The sequence below is a fragment of the Camelus ferus genome, chromosome 5, assembly GCF_009834535.1.
Source record: "Camelus ferus isolate YT-003-E chromosome 5, BCGSAC_Cfer_1.0, whole genome shotgun sequence".
In the NCBI taxonomy this organism is placed as follows: Eukaryota; Metazoa; Chordata; class Mammalia; order Artiodactyla; family Camelidae; genus Camelus; species Camelus ferus.
In genome coordinates, this window is record NC_045700.1 from 89427584 (window position 1) to 89442086 (window position 14503).

Genomic DNA, 14503 nt, shown 5'->3' on the forward strand with positions numbered 1-14503 from the left:
TTTTTAAATAAACAACCTTTACATTTTGGGACGACATTCATTTCAGACAATACTGAGTTGGTGAAGCTTTGCCAGAATTGTTTCTATCCCTTTCTTACAACGGAGAATGACGGCTCATGAGGAGAGTTCTAGGGACCAAGATGCTAGCCCTGTGCTAGCCAGTCTTTATCCATGGGATCTTGGAAAAACCCACTAATCTCTTACATCTCAAGTTTGACTAAATCTTTTAACCTTCTTCAAGGGTTTTTGTGAAAACAAAATACATTATTCATGATAAAATTAGAAATATACATTGTATGAGTCAGTGTAATGTAGGAAAAACTGCTAAAATGATCATTTGTATTTTAATATGGTCATATTTAATCAATTCTTTGACAATAATTAGATGTTTGTCTTTTGAAAGTCACATCTGTCATGTGGGAGATCTGTGACTGTGTGACACAATGACTGAATTACCAGCAAGCAGAAGAACGCTCTGCTTTTTCTCTCCTCCAAGGACAGCGGTGGCAACGTGAGTAATGGTAGCGATGGTGAGGAGTGAATGCACGTGCACCATTTTACCAGCACACACCAACAACAACGCCAGGTGCTCGTGCTCGGTCATAGTATTACGTTCGCATTTATGGTGAGCTGTTCTCTTCTCAATTTCCCTAGAAAGGTCATATGAGAAACATGGAGATCGGGCTCTTAGGAAGAAATCTGATGGCTTGGCACTGCAATAAAGTACCGTGAATATACTTGACAGTGGTGAGATATCCTAAAATCAGTTCTTGGGGGTGAAAAAAAGTGCTCTTTATATGCATAAAGCATAAATAAATATAGTCAGTAAATAAGTGGATATATACTTGTGGTATTGAAATACCTGAGAGGTGGGGTTCCATGCTCAGAAAAAATGTCTAAATGGGCTCCCTTGGGTAGTGATAATGAAAAAAATGGCTGAGAAACTGACTCACTGTAAAAGAGCTCTAAATTTGGGCTCCTGATGACTGCACTCTGAGACTCGAAATCTCTCACCTTTACTGCGCATGATTCTTGGTGATCCGCTGGGTGGTTCCTGGGGTCTCTTTCCTTCATCTATTTCTGAAATGTCATCACTGATCTCTGAAAAAAAAACCAAACATCCAAATCAAATTTCAGTAAATGTCCTCTGGCAAGTCCATGGAGAATCTCCCAGAGACCCAGAGACAACCAGGCACACTGTGGAACTAAAGACTGGAGGTTCCAGGTCTTGCCTGAGCCCCCATGACGCCCTCCTGGGAATGCTTCTACAGCTGGGTCAGTCTGCCACTCAGGAGAGGGGCAGGCCAAGGCTGGTCTGCAGTGGTTCCTCTACTAACAAACATGTCCACTGGGGGACAGTCATTTGAGCCCCTGGACCAGAGGGGAATCAATGAACTTTTCCTAGTCTGTTGCAATAAAATGTCTTACACTAGACAAAGTGAAGTTGTGAATCCCTGGAGAGTCCTGGAAATCTTTTCAGGAGATCTTAAAGGTCAAAACTGTTTTCACAACAGGACATTCTTTGTCTTTTTGCCTTTGTTGACCTCTGCACAGATGGAGCAAGAGCCATGGCAGGTAAAAATTCTCGTGCCTTAGTACAAATCAAAGCAGCGTCCTCAAACCTTAGGAGCAGGCATTGCACTCTTCACCACCACTTATTCAGTGTGAAAAAAAAAGCCAGTTTCATTTAAGAATGCTCTTGATGGAACAGTTAAAACTATTAATTTTTATTAAATTTCTACCCCTGAGGACACATCTTTTTAATAGTCTATGTGAAAAACTGGGGAGCACATATAAAGCTGTTTGCTGCATCTCGAAGTAACATAGTTGTTGCAAGAAGAATACTTGTATGATTGAATTGTAAGCTCACTGTAAAATTCAGTGACCTGGTATTTCCCAAATGTTTGTGATATTAAAAAATCTGGCATGAGTAGAAGACCTGTTCAGATGTAAGCTAGTGTAAGACATCTTATTGCAACAGAGTAGGAAAAGTTCATTGATACGGTTTCAGACTCTACAATTAACTTTTAAGGAGTGAAGATTACTGCTGCATCCTGCCTGCTGTCTGCCGTCCACGGTGGGGTGTCATTCCAGGATTCTTTTGCTTCAGACATGTAATATCTCCCATCCATTACACTATTGTTGTCTCAGGAGAAAAAAAAAAAAGGAATCTACCCCTTGTTGAGTTTTGGTGTAGTATCAAAAGTGAATATCCACAGATATTTCAAAAGACTGCTAAAATACTTCACCCATTCCAGCTACAGATGTGGGTGAGGCTGGATTTCCTTCTTATGCTTCAACCAGAGCAACGTATCACAATTGATTGAGCACAGCAGTAGATATAAGAATCCAGCTGTCCTTGATGGTGGGGGTACAGGTAGGGAATAAGTGAAAGGGTTTAAGAGGTACAAACATCCAGTTATAAAATAAATAAGCCACAGGGATATAATATACAGCAGAAGAAATATGGTTAGCATATTCTCCCATAATTGTATGGGGACAGATTGTAACTAGACTCATCATGGTGATAATTTCATAACATATGCAAATGTCGAATCACTATGTAGTAATCTGAAATTAACATAATATTGTGCATCAACAATATTTAAACTAAAAAAGAAGAAATTTAAAGTAGCTTTAAAAATAGAAAGCAATTGTTAACTGGATACAAATTGATGTTATTAAAAATGTTCCCTCTCAGCTTTCAATATAAAACAATACTAATATATACAAAAATATTAAGGAAGCCCATTGAAAAGATAGTTAATAAATGTTTTTTAAAAAATCCAGCTGTCTTTGATTAAGCTAGACATTAAAGAGAGTTACAAAAATGTAAAATGATGCCACCTACTCAACTGACTTTTTAATTTGGGAAATATATTTATTTTTCATAAAGATATATTATTTATGATAGTAGGTAATTGGCTATTGTTATCTTTAAATGAATCAATACATAAGTATCTTAAACCTATCAGTTTTAATTTCTAATAAAGTACATATAGGTGGATGTAAACAACATAAACCAATGCTCTTTGAGGTCTTCAATAATTTTTAGTACTGTAAAGGAGTCTTGAGGCAAAAATGTTTGAGTGCTGCTGACCTCGTCCACAGCTGAGGTCAGCTATACCCTGTGAACACAGCTGTTTCTGCACAAAAACCCCTCATACGCAACAGATCCTTGCTTCTTCTTTCCTGTCACACCTCACTGTCTTTCTCTGCACCTCTTGTACCATTGACATTACATCTCTACCTAATGCTGTGTGGGCTGCAGGAGAGACCCTCCCACACTGAGCATTCAAATGGCAGATTCTGTCATGAGCCTTACCCTCTGGTTTTGGTGTCTGGGCACATTTGGTCCTTGCCTCCTGGACCCTTGTCATGACCTTGGAGTTCCTGGTTGAGTCGACCTTCCTTTGAGTTGCCTGATCCATCTCTGGGAGCCTCTCTTGAAGTCCATGTCCAGGTGAGGCTGCTCCTGGGACAAACAGCGATTTGTGAAGAGTTTTCACTGGGGTCCCAGTGGCTTTCCTCCTCCCCTTACTAGTGACCTTTTTTCTAATGCCCCCAGTCTCCACACTTTGAGATCTCTGATCCCCTCTGCCTCACATTTCTCCTGTTATTTCTCTGTAATTATGTTTTTTTTTCTGTGTGCACCTGTCTTCCCTCCCTCCTCCGAACTCTGTTAAAACCAACCACACAAATTTGGGGGGACTCCCAGAGCAGTGAGGCTAATTTCCTAACTCATAGCTTGTGACCCTTGATGCCACATCCAAGTAAACATGGCCAGATGGTCTGTTTCAGCAGGGGAGGAGTCTTATAAAGCACGTTTCCAGGTTCCCTAGGGCCTGTGTGGCACGGGAGACAGGAGAGATCCAAGGGTCCCGGGTGCCTCGAGTGGGGAAAGTGCAAGGGATCAAAAAGTCGAGAAGCCAGGGCCCTGCAGGGAAGGGTAAGGCTGAGACACAGAGGATTTCCAACGCCAAGAGGTGAGGAAAGGCGGGGACGATTAGCATTAGGGTTCTCTCCTCCCAAGGATATGGATACCTTTATTTTGCAAATGAATTTTATATTTATAAATATTTATATTATTAATATTATATATATACATATTATAAATATGTGATTTATATCTTTGGGCTATATTTTGTAATGAGTCCCAAACTGGCATACTGTGGGAAAATTAAGTTTCCTTGAGTTCTCAGCTCTTCCGTACAAAGCCCTACCCTCCTGAGACATGGACATGTATACAGTGTAAGGATCGGGACTGCTTGCTTTCACCCCCTCCAGAAACAGTTAACTTTTCATGTACCATGAAAACTCGATCTGCACCTGGTTAATTGCTTTCTAAAAAGGTCATAGAATTTCTCATCTTCTGACATGGCCAAATGGTTACAGCCAGCGATGGTTCCCAGAGTACCAGGAATACTGGAACTCTCTCTCCCTAGGTATTTCTGTTTCAAAAAGGATGAAGCCCAGAACTTGGGAACTTCTTGAGTAAAAGCTGGAGGTGCCTGGGGTTTCTCTGCCTCTTGGAAAGAAGCATTTACATTTTCTGAAATTGGGGTGAGGACTCAGGATCTTTTCAATCTCATCTCAAAGCAGCAACAACAAAACAATTTTTTTCTCTCCTTTCAGGAGGGGAGGAGGATGTTGCCCTTGTCCTGTGGATAAACAGAAAATTCATCATTCTTTCTCTCTTATCTATGGGATATAACCTGCCAGTCACACAGGAAGAATCCACCAGCTCTCTTCTCATGCCTCTGGGTCTGTGTGTGTGGGATAAATGCTGTACTGTTGAGCTGGTTGTGAATATTAATAAAGAATTCTTTCCCCTGACCCAGGTGCCTTTCTGTTTCTGTAGTATTCATATTTATATATATAAAGAACTTCATTCCACAAGGGGTGGAGGTAATATCTCAGAGCCTCACAGCTCTTGACAAAGCACATACCTGATACGAGTGCACAGATGGTTAGCACAAATCTTGAGATGAACAGGTCAAAAAGTGAATTATAAAAATTTCCCTCCAATACATTTGCATACTCTCACATTAATGGGACCACCATCTACCCAGCTATTTAAGCCAGAAGTTGAAGAGCGAGCTTTGATTTCTCTCTCTCATTCTCAGCTTCTAATTCATTCACTGTCTTGTCAATTCTGCCTCCAAACTGATCTTGAATAGGCCGCCTTCTCTCCACCTCCCCTGCCAGATCTGAATCCAGGCTACTATTTACCCTCATGGCATCTGTCCCCCAAATGGTTGCCTTACTTCCACTCTTTTCTATTTCCAATTCATTCTTCACATAGAACAAACATTGGAGATGTCACTTCACTGATTAGAGGTCCATCTTCAATGGCTCCCTGCTGCATTTAGAATAAAATTCTACTTCCCACACCTTGGCTTACAAGCATGCGCTGTCTTTAGCCTCCGGTCTCCTCTTACCTCTTGGGACACTTTTTTTCTGGCGTCTCCTTTTTGGAGTTGACCAGATATTTCTCTTTCTTTTCTTTCCTAAAAAAGAATGGATACAGATCATCTTTTATACCTACAAACATAGGCCTACCAACCTTATATATCAACAATTTTAAGCTTTTACTCTTGGTCTTCAAAACCACAGTGGCTAAGAGGTCATTGGCGACCTTAGGTGATGCTGAAATCCTAAAGTGGCAGAGGAGAGAGTGGCGTGAAGAAATGGAGACAACAGGTTTAGGTAACTCATTTCTGGAAGTTTGGTTGTGAAGTGGAGGGGAGAGCTATGAAGTGAGATGAGAATCAAGAGAAAGTTCCTCTTCTGAGCTGTGGTAGGCTTGGGCACTGGCTGAATGCAGATCTTTGAGAGAGGGAGATGCTGAATTCTCGGGAGAGAAGGCATCATGGATGTTGTCAGGAGAGGTGGAAGGATTTCCGTGGCGAGAAAGAGGAAGGGGACAGATGCAGTTGGGGTTTGCAGGATGGAAGTAGGAAGTGAAGGATGTTTTTCTATGAAATAGAAGGTCATCTGTTGAGCATAAAAGAGGTGGTGAAGCACCAGAGGTTTGAAAAAAAATTGCTCAAGGTTTTAAAGGATCATCACAGGAAGCGGAATTGTCATGCAGTGTTGAGGTCATTTGTGATGCCACCACGAAGACACAGTGGATGTACTCTGTGCAGCTATATGCATCTCCCCAGCAGTGCCTGATTTCAGACGCAATGTGCAGTAAGCAGTTAACAGTTTTCTCCAAGACCTGCCAAAGAGTTCTAGGAAAAGACACAGAGGCAAGGCAGGTCATGATGTCGGCAGTGACTGAAATGATGGATGTTGGACTCTGACCTGGTAAGAAAGATTGAGAAGAAAGGCAGGTGGTGGATTGGAAAAAGGAAAGACCAGTGGACTGGTCATTGAAGTGAGACTGAAGGACAGCTGCAAATAAGGCAGAAATCAGGGAGGGATACTTCTGGATTCATTTTTATAGACTGGGCTGAGGAGGAGAGATCAGAAGTTGAGTGATAGCTGTAGAAGGAGCAAACTTCAAGCATTAAGTGTCAAGAAAAGGAAATCTTAACTACTGGGAAGTTGACCCAGTTTTAAATGATGAGAAGGCCTGTGGTTTGCCTTTGGGTTCAGGAGGCTAAGAATGGGTGGAAAGGAGTAGATAAAGGGTTTGAGAGGTCAAAAGATTGGATGGGCCTGTTAGCCACGTGTACCTTGAAGGTGTCCAAGATGATGGCAGGGCTTGGAGTGACAGGAAAACTGTAAGTCAGCCTTGAGGTCTGCCAGCGGGTGACGGGCAAGTCAGTGGGTGATAGTGATGAATTGAGAGTGAGCATTTCACTTGAATGGTTAAGCCTCAAACGAGAGGATGGTGAGCAAAGACCCGGGTGGGGCAGTGGCGAGCAATGGATGGACATCGAACCTGCCTTCTGCCATGAGGTGAGTGGTAGCAGAGAACAGGTAACCTTGCCTTAAGAGGAAGAAGATCCTCCCAAGGAACCAACTTTCAGTTAGAGAGGAAGGTACAACTAACCCTCCAAGAAGTTGTATGTATATGAGACCTTGATGCTTTCAGAACAGGCAATTCCAATGGGGGCACATTTCAGTGGCTCTAAATGCCTTCTCGTTTCCCTGTAATTTTCATGAAGGCCTTCAAGGAAGACGCAGTGCACAGGAATTGCAGAAATAAACTATATTGAGCATTACGACTGTAATCACGTAATGGGTGCTTATGATAAGATCAGAAAACCAGAAAGCAGCTCCAAATTCACCCTCCTGACATCTGCAGGAGGGAAGCAACCCTTACCTTGCTTGTTGGAAGGTGTCCCGGCTGCCTCTTGGAGCTCCTTTGGTTCACTCGGTTCAGAAGAATCATCTCTTGCCACTGACAAAAGAAACAGAATTCATTTCAGGCTCAGAATGGGCTGGAGAGAAAGTTTAGAGGGAGACCAGTGGGCGGACCAGAAGGGTGGAGAGCGTGTGTAGCACAGGTCCGGGATCTGCCAGCCCGCAGGGTTTCCTGGCTCTGCCTTGGTTTGATCAACTTGTGGTTATTGCTACCTGTGTGACTGTCACAGTGAACCGGGGAACAGTTGCCCCACAGAGGAGGGCTCAGTTTGAGCCTTTTAGAGAGGTTGCCCTTACTTAATGGCAGAGAAGCGCAAGGGCTCTCAGCTGCCCGGGGTGAGTGGTGACCTTGAATTTTGGTGGCCACAATGAGGGTGAATGTGTTTGCCATACAAAAAGTCTATGCTACTGTTTAGATGTCTGTGAATGGAGATGTTAAAACTGCTGTATCTGTGATTACTTCATCTTGAGAAGTTGTAAAGGAGGTTAAGTGCCTTATGTATTTCTGAGTACAAGGACTGACGAAGGAAGCAGGAGCTAGCCTGAACTTGCCAGCATTTGTCAACAGCAAGAATACACAAAGTTCTGCTAGTCTTTGCTGTACTGAGAAAGACTGAAGGGTTTGAAGCCATAACAAATAAAGGCCCATCTCACAAAAGGCAGTCACCTTCTTGGGTACACATGCTGGGTGATCCATCCTGAGTTCCAGCTAACTGAGGCCGCTGCCAAGCAGTCATTAGACCTTTTAAGTCATTTGTTGCCTTTCAAGTCACTTAAATTCTATCTACCCTTAAAAATCCAAACGATATAGAATGATGAGGGATGACCGTGGAAATTCCCCACAGTCAGGGTGGGGGCTGGGAAACAGGGCCATCACGTCTCGGGTACTGATTCAGTGTTAAGCATGCAGAGTTTCTGTTTGCTTTGATGGAGCAGTTTTGAGCGTTACCTTACTGAAGCGGCCTCAGGGAGTGGCCTGCCCCGACTCAGACCCTGGACCTTTCCCACCCCCGGTTCCTGCCACAACCCCTCCTGGCTGATGGACGTTCTCCCTTTGCAGACCCCTTAGTGGTGTTTGGAGTCCAGGTGTGGAGGGTACTAGTGGGGCTCCTGTTTCTGGCCCTCGGTGCCCCCTCCCAGTCCACCCTTCCCAGACCCATCTCCCTCGCCCTCCCCAGGGACTCTGTCTCCCTTCAGGAGTTTGGGTCTGTCCAAGCTCCCGAGGGCGGGGTGAGTTGAGGGAACCTGGGCCAAGACAGTGATGGAGAGCGAAAAGGAGGGCCCTGTCCCTGGAAGATCTGAATGGCTTCTCTACCTGGTAGATGCGAAAGCTAAGGTGAGCCTAACTCATCCAAGATTATCTGGCACGAGGTCTGAGGGGGTGCGGGGCATCTCTTGAGTGTCTTCTTTGTCTTTTATTTGGGAGATCAGGATGTCAGTGGACACTGAACAGAAGAAGAAGAGGAATTTCAGATACTAAGACCCACAAGCAGGGACCAGAGGTAGGAGGAGAAAGAAGAATCTATTCCAGCCGGTAAAATTGATGGGCCAACCGAACACCAAGGCCCCAAGGCGGGGTAGAGGAGGGGAGTGAACAGTCATTTCATTGCTAATTTAATAACGGTACTTATTTCTTCTGAAAATCTAGAAGATGGAGTCTTCCATGGTCATCGGCTTCGTGGTTATGTCAACTTAACTTGGATGGTATTTTTAAATGAGTGGAGAAAACATTTGGACCCAAGAGGGCCCTTTATTCTCAGTACTGGAGAATTAGATCAGAGTCCATGATACCACTTTTTACAGCGGCCAATAATTTCTCAGCTGCACTTAATACAATTGAAGTGGTTTATATGGATGGTTAGGGGAGATGAATGACACAATTTTAGAAGCTAAATTAGATTCGGTAGACCTTTCAACATTTTATCATCTTTTCTAATAATTTCAAAAATGTTACTTGTAGACTCTAAACTGTATAAACATGAATATGGTTGAAACTGAGAGTTTCCTGTAATCAGTCGGGTTGAGGATGTGTGTGTTGCACCAGTTACTTGTCAAGTCAGAACCGTGTGTTTTGAGTGTTGGTTTGACTGGGCTGCTGGACATCACAGCATCAAACTGGCTGAGACGGCATCCCCGACAAGAGGTCCTGAGCCAAGTCGGTGCATTGGTCCCCCCACTGTTTCCTTATCTTTGTCACACCCGGTTCTTTTTCCTGGGGCTCCTGCCACAGCCCTCTCGGTTTGCAGGTGTGTGTTCTCCCTTCACAGCCACCTTGAGCTGGACAAGTCAGCCCTGAGCAGCATTACCCTGCATGGGGCCAAGGGAGTGCGGGCAGCTTTTGTGAATTTTCATCTCTTACTAGGGATGTTAAGTTCTCATTGGTCATTGAAGAGAAGAAGCAAAAAATCACAGGTTTCAGGGACAGAGTGTCAGGGAGGAGAGTAAATGGTAAAAGCGCCAGGAGCAGGCAGAGTACCAAGGGCCAGGGAGAAGGCTGGGCTGTTCTAAGGGTGGGAAGCAGGTGTTCTGGGCACTAGGCCCATGGCAGCACCCACAATCCTGCTTGGAAAGGGCTGTGGATGGTAGTGGGTGCACAGGAAGGGGCATAACAACCAAAAGATGGGAGGTTCCAGACACAGCCACCAGCGCCCCAGGCTGGGCATGCACAGGTGTTGGACAGGGTCTGTTTCTCACCTGGAGTGAGTCTGCCTTCCTTGATGACTCCAGCGAGAGACACAGCAAGGCCAGCAGGGCTGGGCGGCTCGTCCAGGGTCTCAGCACTGTGCTGGGCAGGTGCCGTGGGCTCACTGACGCTGGGTGCACAGGGTGGGCAGCTCGGTGCGGGGTGTTGGCAGGCGGGCAGTGGCAGCAGGGTCTGCAGGGAGCACCTTCCTGATGGGTTGGCTGGTGCTTCGAGGGGAATCTCCCTGATTCTGCTCCACCCTCCATGGGAAGTGACAACTGGGGTTGACGAAGGAGCACGCATCAGTACCCTGGAGCCTCGGAATGTTCTGGGGAAGGGGATTTCTTTAAACTTGCTGTTCTATAGGACGGAGGCATGGAGTTATTCACCCCCTCACAGGTGCCTAGAACTGATTCATCATCACTGTTGTCCACTTGCGGCCCCTATTGATTTTCTTTATTTGATTTGGGCATTTGGTGCTGTAACCACTGCTTCTAACTGTGAGATGACACCGAAGCGGTTTCACTCATGAAGTTGGGTTTGACTCTGTACCCGAGGATTTAATTTTTTAAAAATTTTTTTTTTTTTTTTGGTGGGGGGTGGTGGTTAGGTTTATTTATTTATTCTTGGAGGAGGTACTGGGGATTGAACCAAGAACCTTATGCATGCTGAGCATGTGCTCTACCACTTGAGCTATACCCTCCCCACAAAAGATACTTATTGTTATCCACTCCTGTCCACTTCTCTTCCTCTCTGGCAATCCTAGTCATTCCGCCAGACTGGGTGTCTGTCACTTTATGCATTTCCCTAGAAACTGTCTGGTAGGCTAAATTGTACAGTTTCCCCAAATTCATGGAACAAGTAGACAGAAACGTTTGTGTACTCTACAAATTCATCTTATAGAATCGGGGCCAAGAGACTACTTTTCCTGCCACACCCGTAAGAGAGTAGGGTCCATCCTTTCCAAACAGAAAGTGGGCAGTTAAAGTGCATATTCCACAAGGCATAAAACCAACCCAAACTTCTAGCATAGCAACTTCTCTTGTGCTTCTATAGCCCCAAAGATTTCAAGAAGTCTCATACCTCTTTCAAAGCTCTGAAGTGTCATCATCAGGTTGGGGTATTCACGCAGGTTAATTTGGCTGAACAGCAGCTCCAGAAATGACAGATTAAAGGTGGTCTGCAGTTTGGTTAGAATGTTGTACACTACTCTGGATACAGGGACCAGATTTCTACAGGCTTCCAGAGATTCCTTAATCAATGAAATGAAAGATTATTATAAATGACTATAAAATGGAATGGAGGTTTATTATACATTCCTGGTTTTCTAAACTGCAAGAAAGCGATTTTGTCCTCTTAAAGAATTTAGTGCAACATGTATAGTCAAATTCTCTAACCCAGAGAAATCTCAGTTCCATATGTTTGCTTTTGAAGCTTTACATATATTTGAATGGTTAGTCACAGGAATAAGTAATTTAGCCTTCTTGAAAACAAGTCCTTTTGTCAACCTTATTTTAGGTACATTTGAGGGAAGAGAGAAATTTTAAGGAAGGAAAGTGGAGTCAAAGGCTGCAACTGTGTAATTAATTCACTAAGGCTCTGGGCAGGGCTCTTCAACAATGGGCTTAACAGTGACAGTTTGGTGGGCTGCTTGTTAGCCTCTGCTCTCACTTTCCCTCTCTCTTGGACTTGAACTGGCCTAAATGGGAAATCATCCAGAGAAATCCTCTTGATGAGAGGATGGCTAAAAGGAGAAACATGGCAGGAGAGAAGTGACTGCAGAATACTTACTGGTCACCTACCAGGCTCAGCAACTAGCAGTAGGTAAGCCCAACATGGCAAAGGTGGGTGGAGGAGATGGGCGTCCAATAATAATCACAAATTAAGTAAATACCCAACTACTATTGATAGAAGTGTTGCGAAGGGAAAGCATGGGCTGTTATGAGGAAGAATGATGAGGGAGTCTTAATTAGATGAGTGGGCCAAGGACCCTACTTCTCTGAGGAGTGGCAGCTGGGTTATGATCTGAAAAGGGATTGGATCCAGCCAGGCCAGGACTGGGGGAGATTGTTCTACTACTGCTAGTGTTTTTCTGGGCTTGGGGTTTAGGAAATGCTTTAAGAAACCAAAATTATATGAAAAGGGTGCCATTTTTGTCACATAGCCAATCTCCCACTGCCCGCCTTGCTTTACATCAGAATGGACTGTGGGTGACAAGCTCTTAGGAATTGGGATGGTGCCCTTGGTGGGTTGAATGGTACTCCCTCCTCCCAAAGATATGTCCACTTGAAATCTGTGAATGTGACCTTATTTGGAAAAAGGGTCTTTGCAGACATATTTAAGTTAAAGATTTTGAGATGAGATCATCTAGGATTATGGTGGGCCCTAAGTCACAAGGACAGTGTCTTTGTAAGAAGAGAGAAAGGTAAAAGACATAAAAAAGAGAAGGCAACATAGAGATGGATGGAGACAGCAGGTGAAGTGATGTTTCTATAAGCCAAGATCACTGCGGACTGCTGGCACCAGCAGGAGACAGAGGAAAGTCGGGGAATGCATTGTCCCTCAGAGTCTCAAGGGGGAATCAACCCTGCCAACACCTTGATTTTGGACTTCTGGCCTCCAGAACTGTGAGAGAATCCATTTCTTTGTCTTAAGCCATTTTGTTTGAGGTCACTTACCTTGGACGACTTCTTTCCCTGATAATGAACATGTTAGGTTGGGCCTTCCAAATTCTAGAAGCCGTGAGGAGTTGTGGTTTGAGACCTCAATAATTGGACATTCTTGGTGGGGGCTGGACTGCCATGGCAAAGCGGTCAACGTGACTCACCCTGTACAGTTTCTCGGTGATGAACAAGTTGTCTCGGAGGCCTTCGAGGAAGGGAAATGGCTTGTTTATGGCATAAGCGATCTCCAGTTTCTGACATATGAAGTGTTGGAGAAGAGCCTCTTCTAAGGCCCTGGTCATGGTGAATCTCCTGTGGAAGGGGCACAAAAAGAAAACAGAAGCAAAGATTTTGAGGAGTTTGGGGAGCCACTCTCTGCATTGCATACACATCTAGAGACAGGCATTCTGGTCCCAAAGGCATCCTTTGGTCAACTGCAAAGCCATGCCTGCTGACAAGACTCACGGGTATAGGAAGTAGTGACGGCACCTAGCAACAATAGAGGCTAAAACTGACTGACAATATGACGCTGAAATCCCGAAGGGGCTACTGGTGAACCTACGAAGTTATTAAATAGAGCTACTATTTCCTAGGGGCTTTCTGTCTGCCAGTCTTTGTTCCAAGGGTTTCACAGACCAGCACAGAGCCAGAAAAAGTCAGAATGATCACATGCTAAGAAGAGGAAGGGGTCCTGGATGACTAACTATACTACAACATTCAGAACAGAACATTCGCCATGTTCCTCATTCTTCATCTGTTATGCTTGCTGAGGTTGAACACAAAGCCCAGGGAGGTGAAGTAACTAGCCCAGGGTATTCGATGGCAAAGTAGAGCTCATCTGAGCAAAGACAGACACCTAGTAAGAAAAAAAAGCAAAAGACATAAACAGGCAATTAAGTCAAATGCACATATTCTGGAGGTTAACTTAGTCATCAGTTTCAAATGCCCTAAAAAATGTATTCCTTTGAGACCCACGTTCCAATTCTGGGAAATTATTTCATGAAAATAATCCTGACTGTGCTTAAAGAAAAAAAATATTAAAAAGTTACTACACTAGAGAGAAAATTAAATAGAGGAAATAAAATTTCCTTATTTTCTCTTTTCTGTTAGCTTCCCAACTACCTTTAGCCTCTTGTACAAAGAATAATGAATGAGTTGCCCATTCAGGGCAGAGTGCAAGATCACGCGGCAAGGACAGGAGGGTACAAAGCAAATCTCGAGTTGCATCGACAATAACAGGCTGGAATTCAGGGGAAGAAGAGTTGAGCTGTGTGTTTGTTTCCCTTCTTCAGCCGTCTTCTTTTTAACATTCTCTTTTTAAATCCCACGTACCCTCTCTACCTCTTTGGAAAACATTATTTTACAAAGAGAGAGCCTCACAGTTTCAACCTGAGTTCCACCGTGCGGCTGCTGCCAGGGCATTAACCATTAAAGTCAGTCGCCAAAACTAAATCAAGCAGCCGAGACGAAAACCCACCTGGAAGCCGAGATTGCCATGTTCGCCTGCCGCTTTCCAGGCCCAGGGGCTGGCTCGGTCCTGGAAAACTGGGAGAAGGGCAGGCAGAGACTGGTGGGTGAAACAGGAAGTCCGCGCTGTGCCTCGCAGGACAGGGAGAGGGCCAGGCTTTGAGAAAAGGAAAGTGAAAGTACTTGGAGCAGATCGTGCAGAGCCGAAGGCAGAGTTGCCGCGCCTGCAGCCTCCCTCCACCTTCGGACGCTTGTGAGGCCCCAGGGCTTTGGGGGTTGGGGAGGGGTTGCTGCTCATCCGGATCAGCCTGGGGAGGTGGATTCAGAGGGGAGGAGGCACAGGGGTCTAGCCCCAGGGTCCACGGGAGCTGGG

At 44.7% G+C, this 14503-nt stretch overlaps 1 protein-coding gene across 11 annotated transcripts in view; it reads right to left on the reverse strand.

The window, feature by feature from the left end:
• Positions 1-14376, reverse strand: part of SP110 (SP110 nuclear body protein) — a 38674-nt gene extending 24298 nt beyond the window's left edge. For 3 of the 11 annotated variants that reach the window (XR_004320127.1, XM_032480451.1, XM_032480450.1), the window contains exons 1-8: positions 14141-14374; positions 12828-12975; positions 11084-11252; positions 10012-10278; positions 7277-7354; positions 5442-5510; positions 3326-3475; positions 1015-1101 (exon numbers count right to left, since the gene is read on the reverse strand). Coding sequence is in view for 10 of the 11 variants with exons in the window: in XM_032480451.1 (XP_032336342.1) it covers positions 1015-1101; positions 3326-3475; positions 5442-5510; positions 7277-7354; positions 10012-10278; positions 11084-11252; positions 12828-12975; positions 14141-14160 (988 nt within the window). In the remaining variant the exon portion in view is untranslated. Of the gene's footprint in view, positions 1-1014; positions 1102-3325; positions 3476-5441; positions 5511-7276; positions 7355-10011; positions 10361-11083; positions 11253-12827; positions 12976-14140 lie in introns of those variants that run through there. The other 8 variants (XM_032480444.1, XM_014558034.2, XM_032480445.1 and 5 more) reach the window with 5 other exon arrangements.
• Positions 14377-14503: the final 127 nt, after the last annotated feature.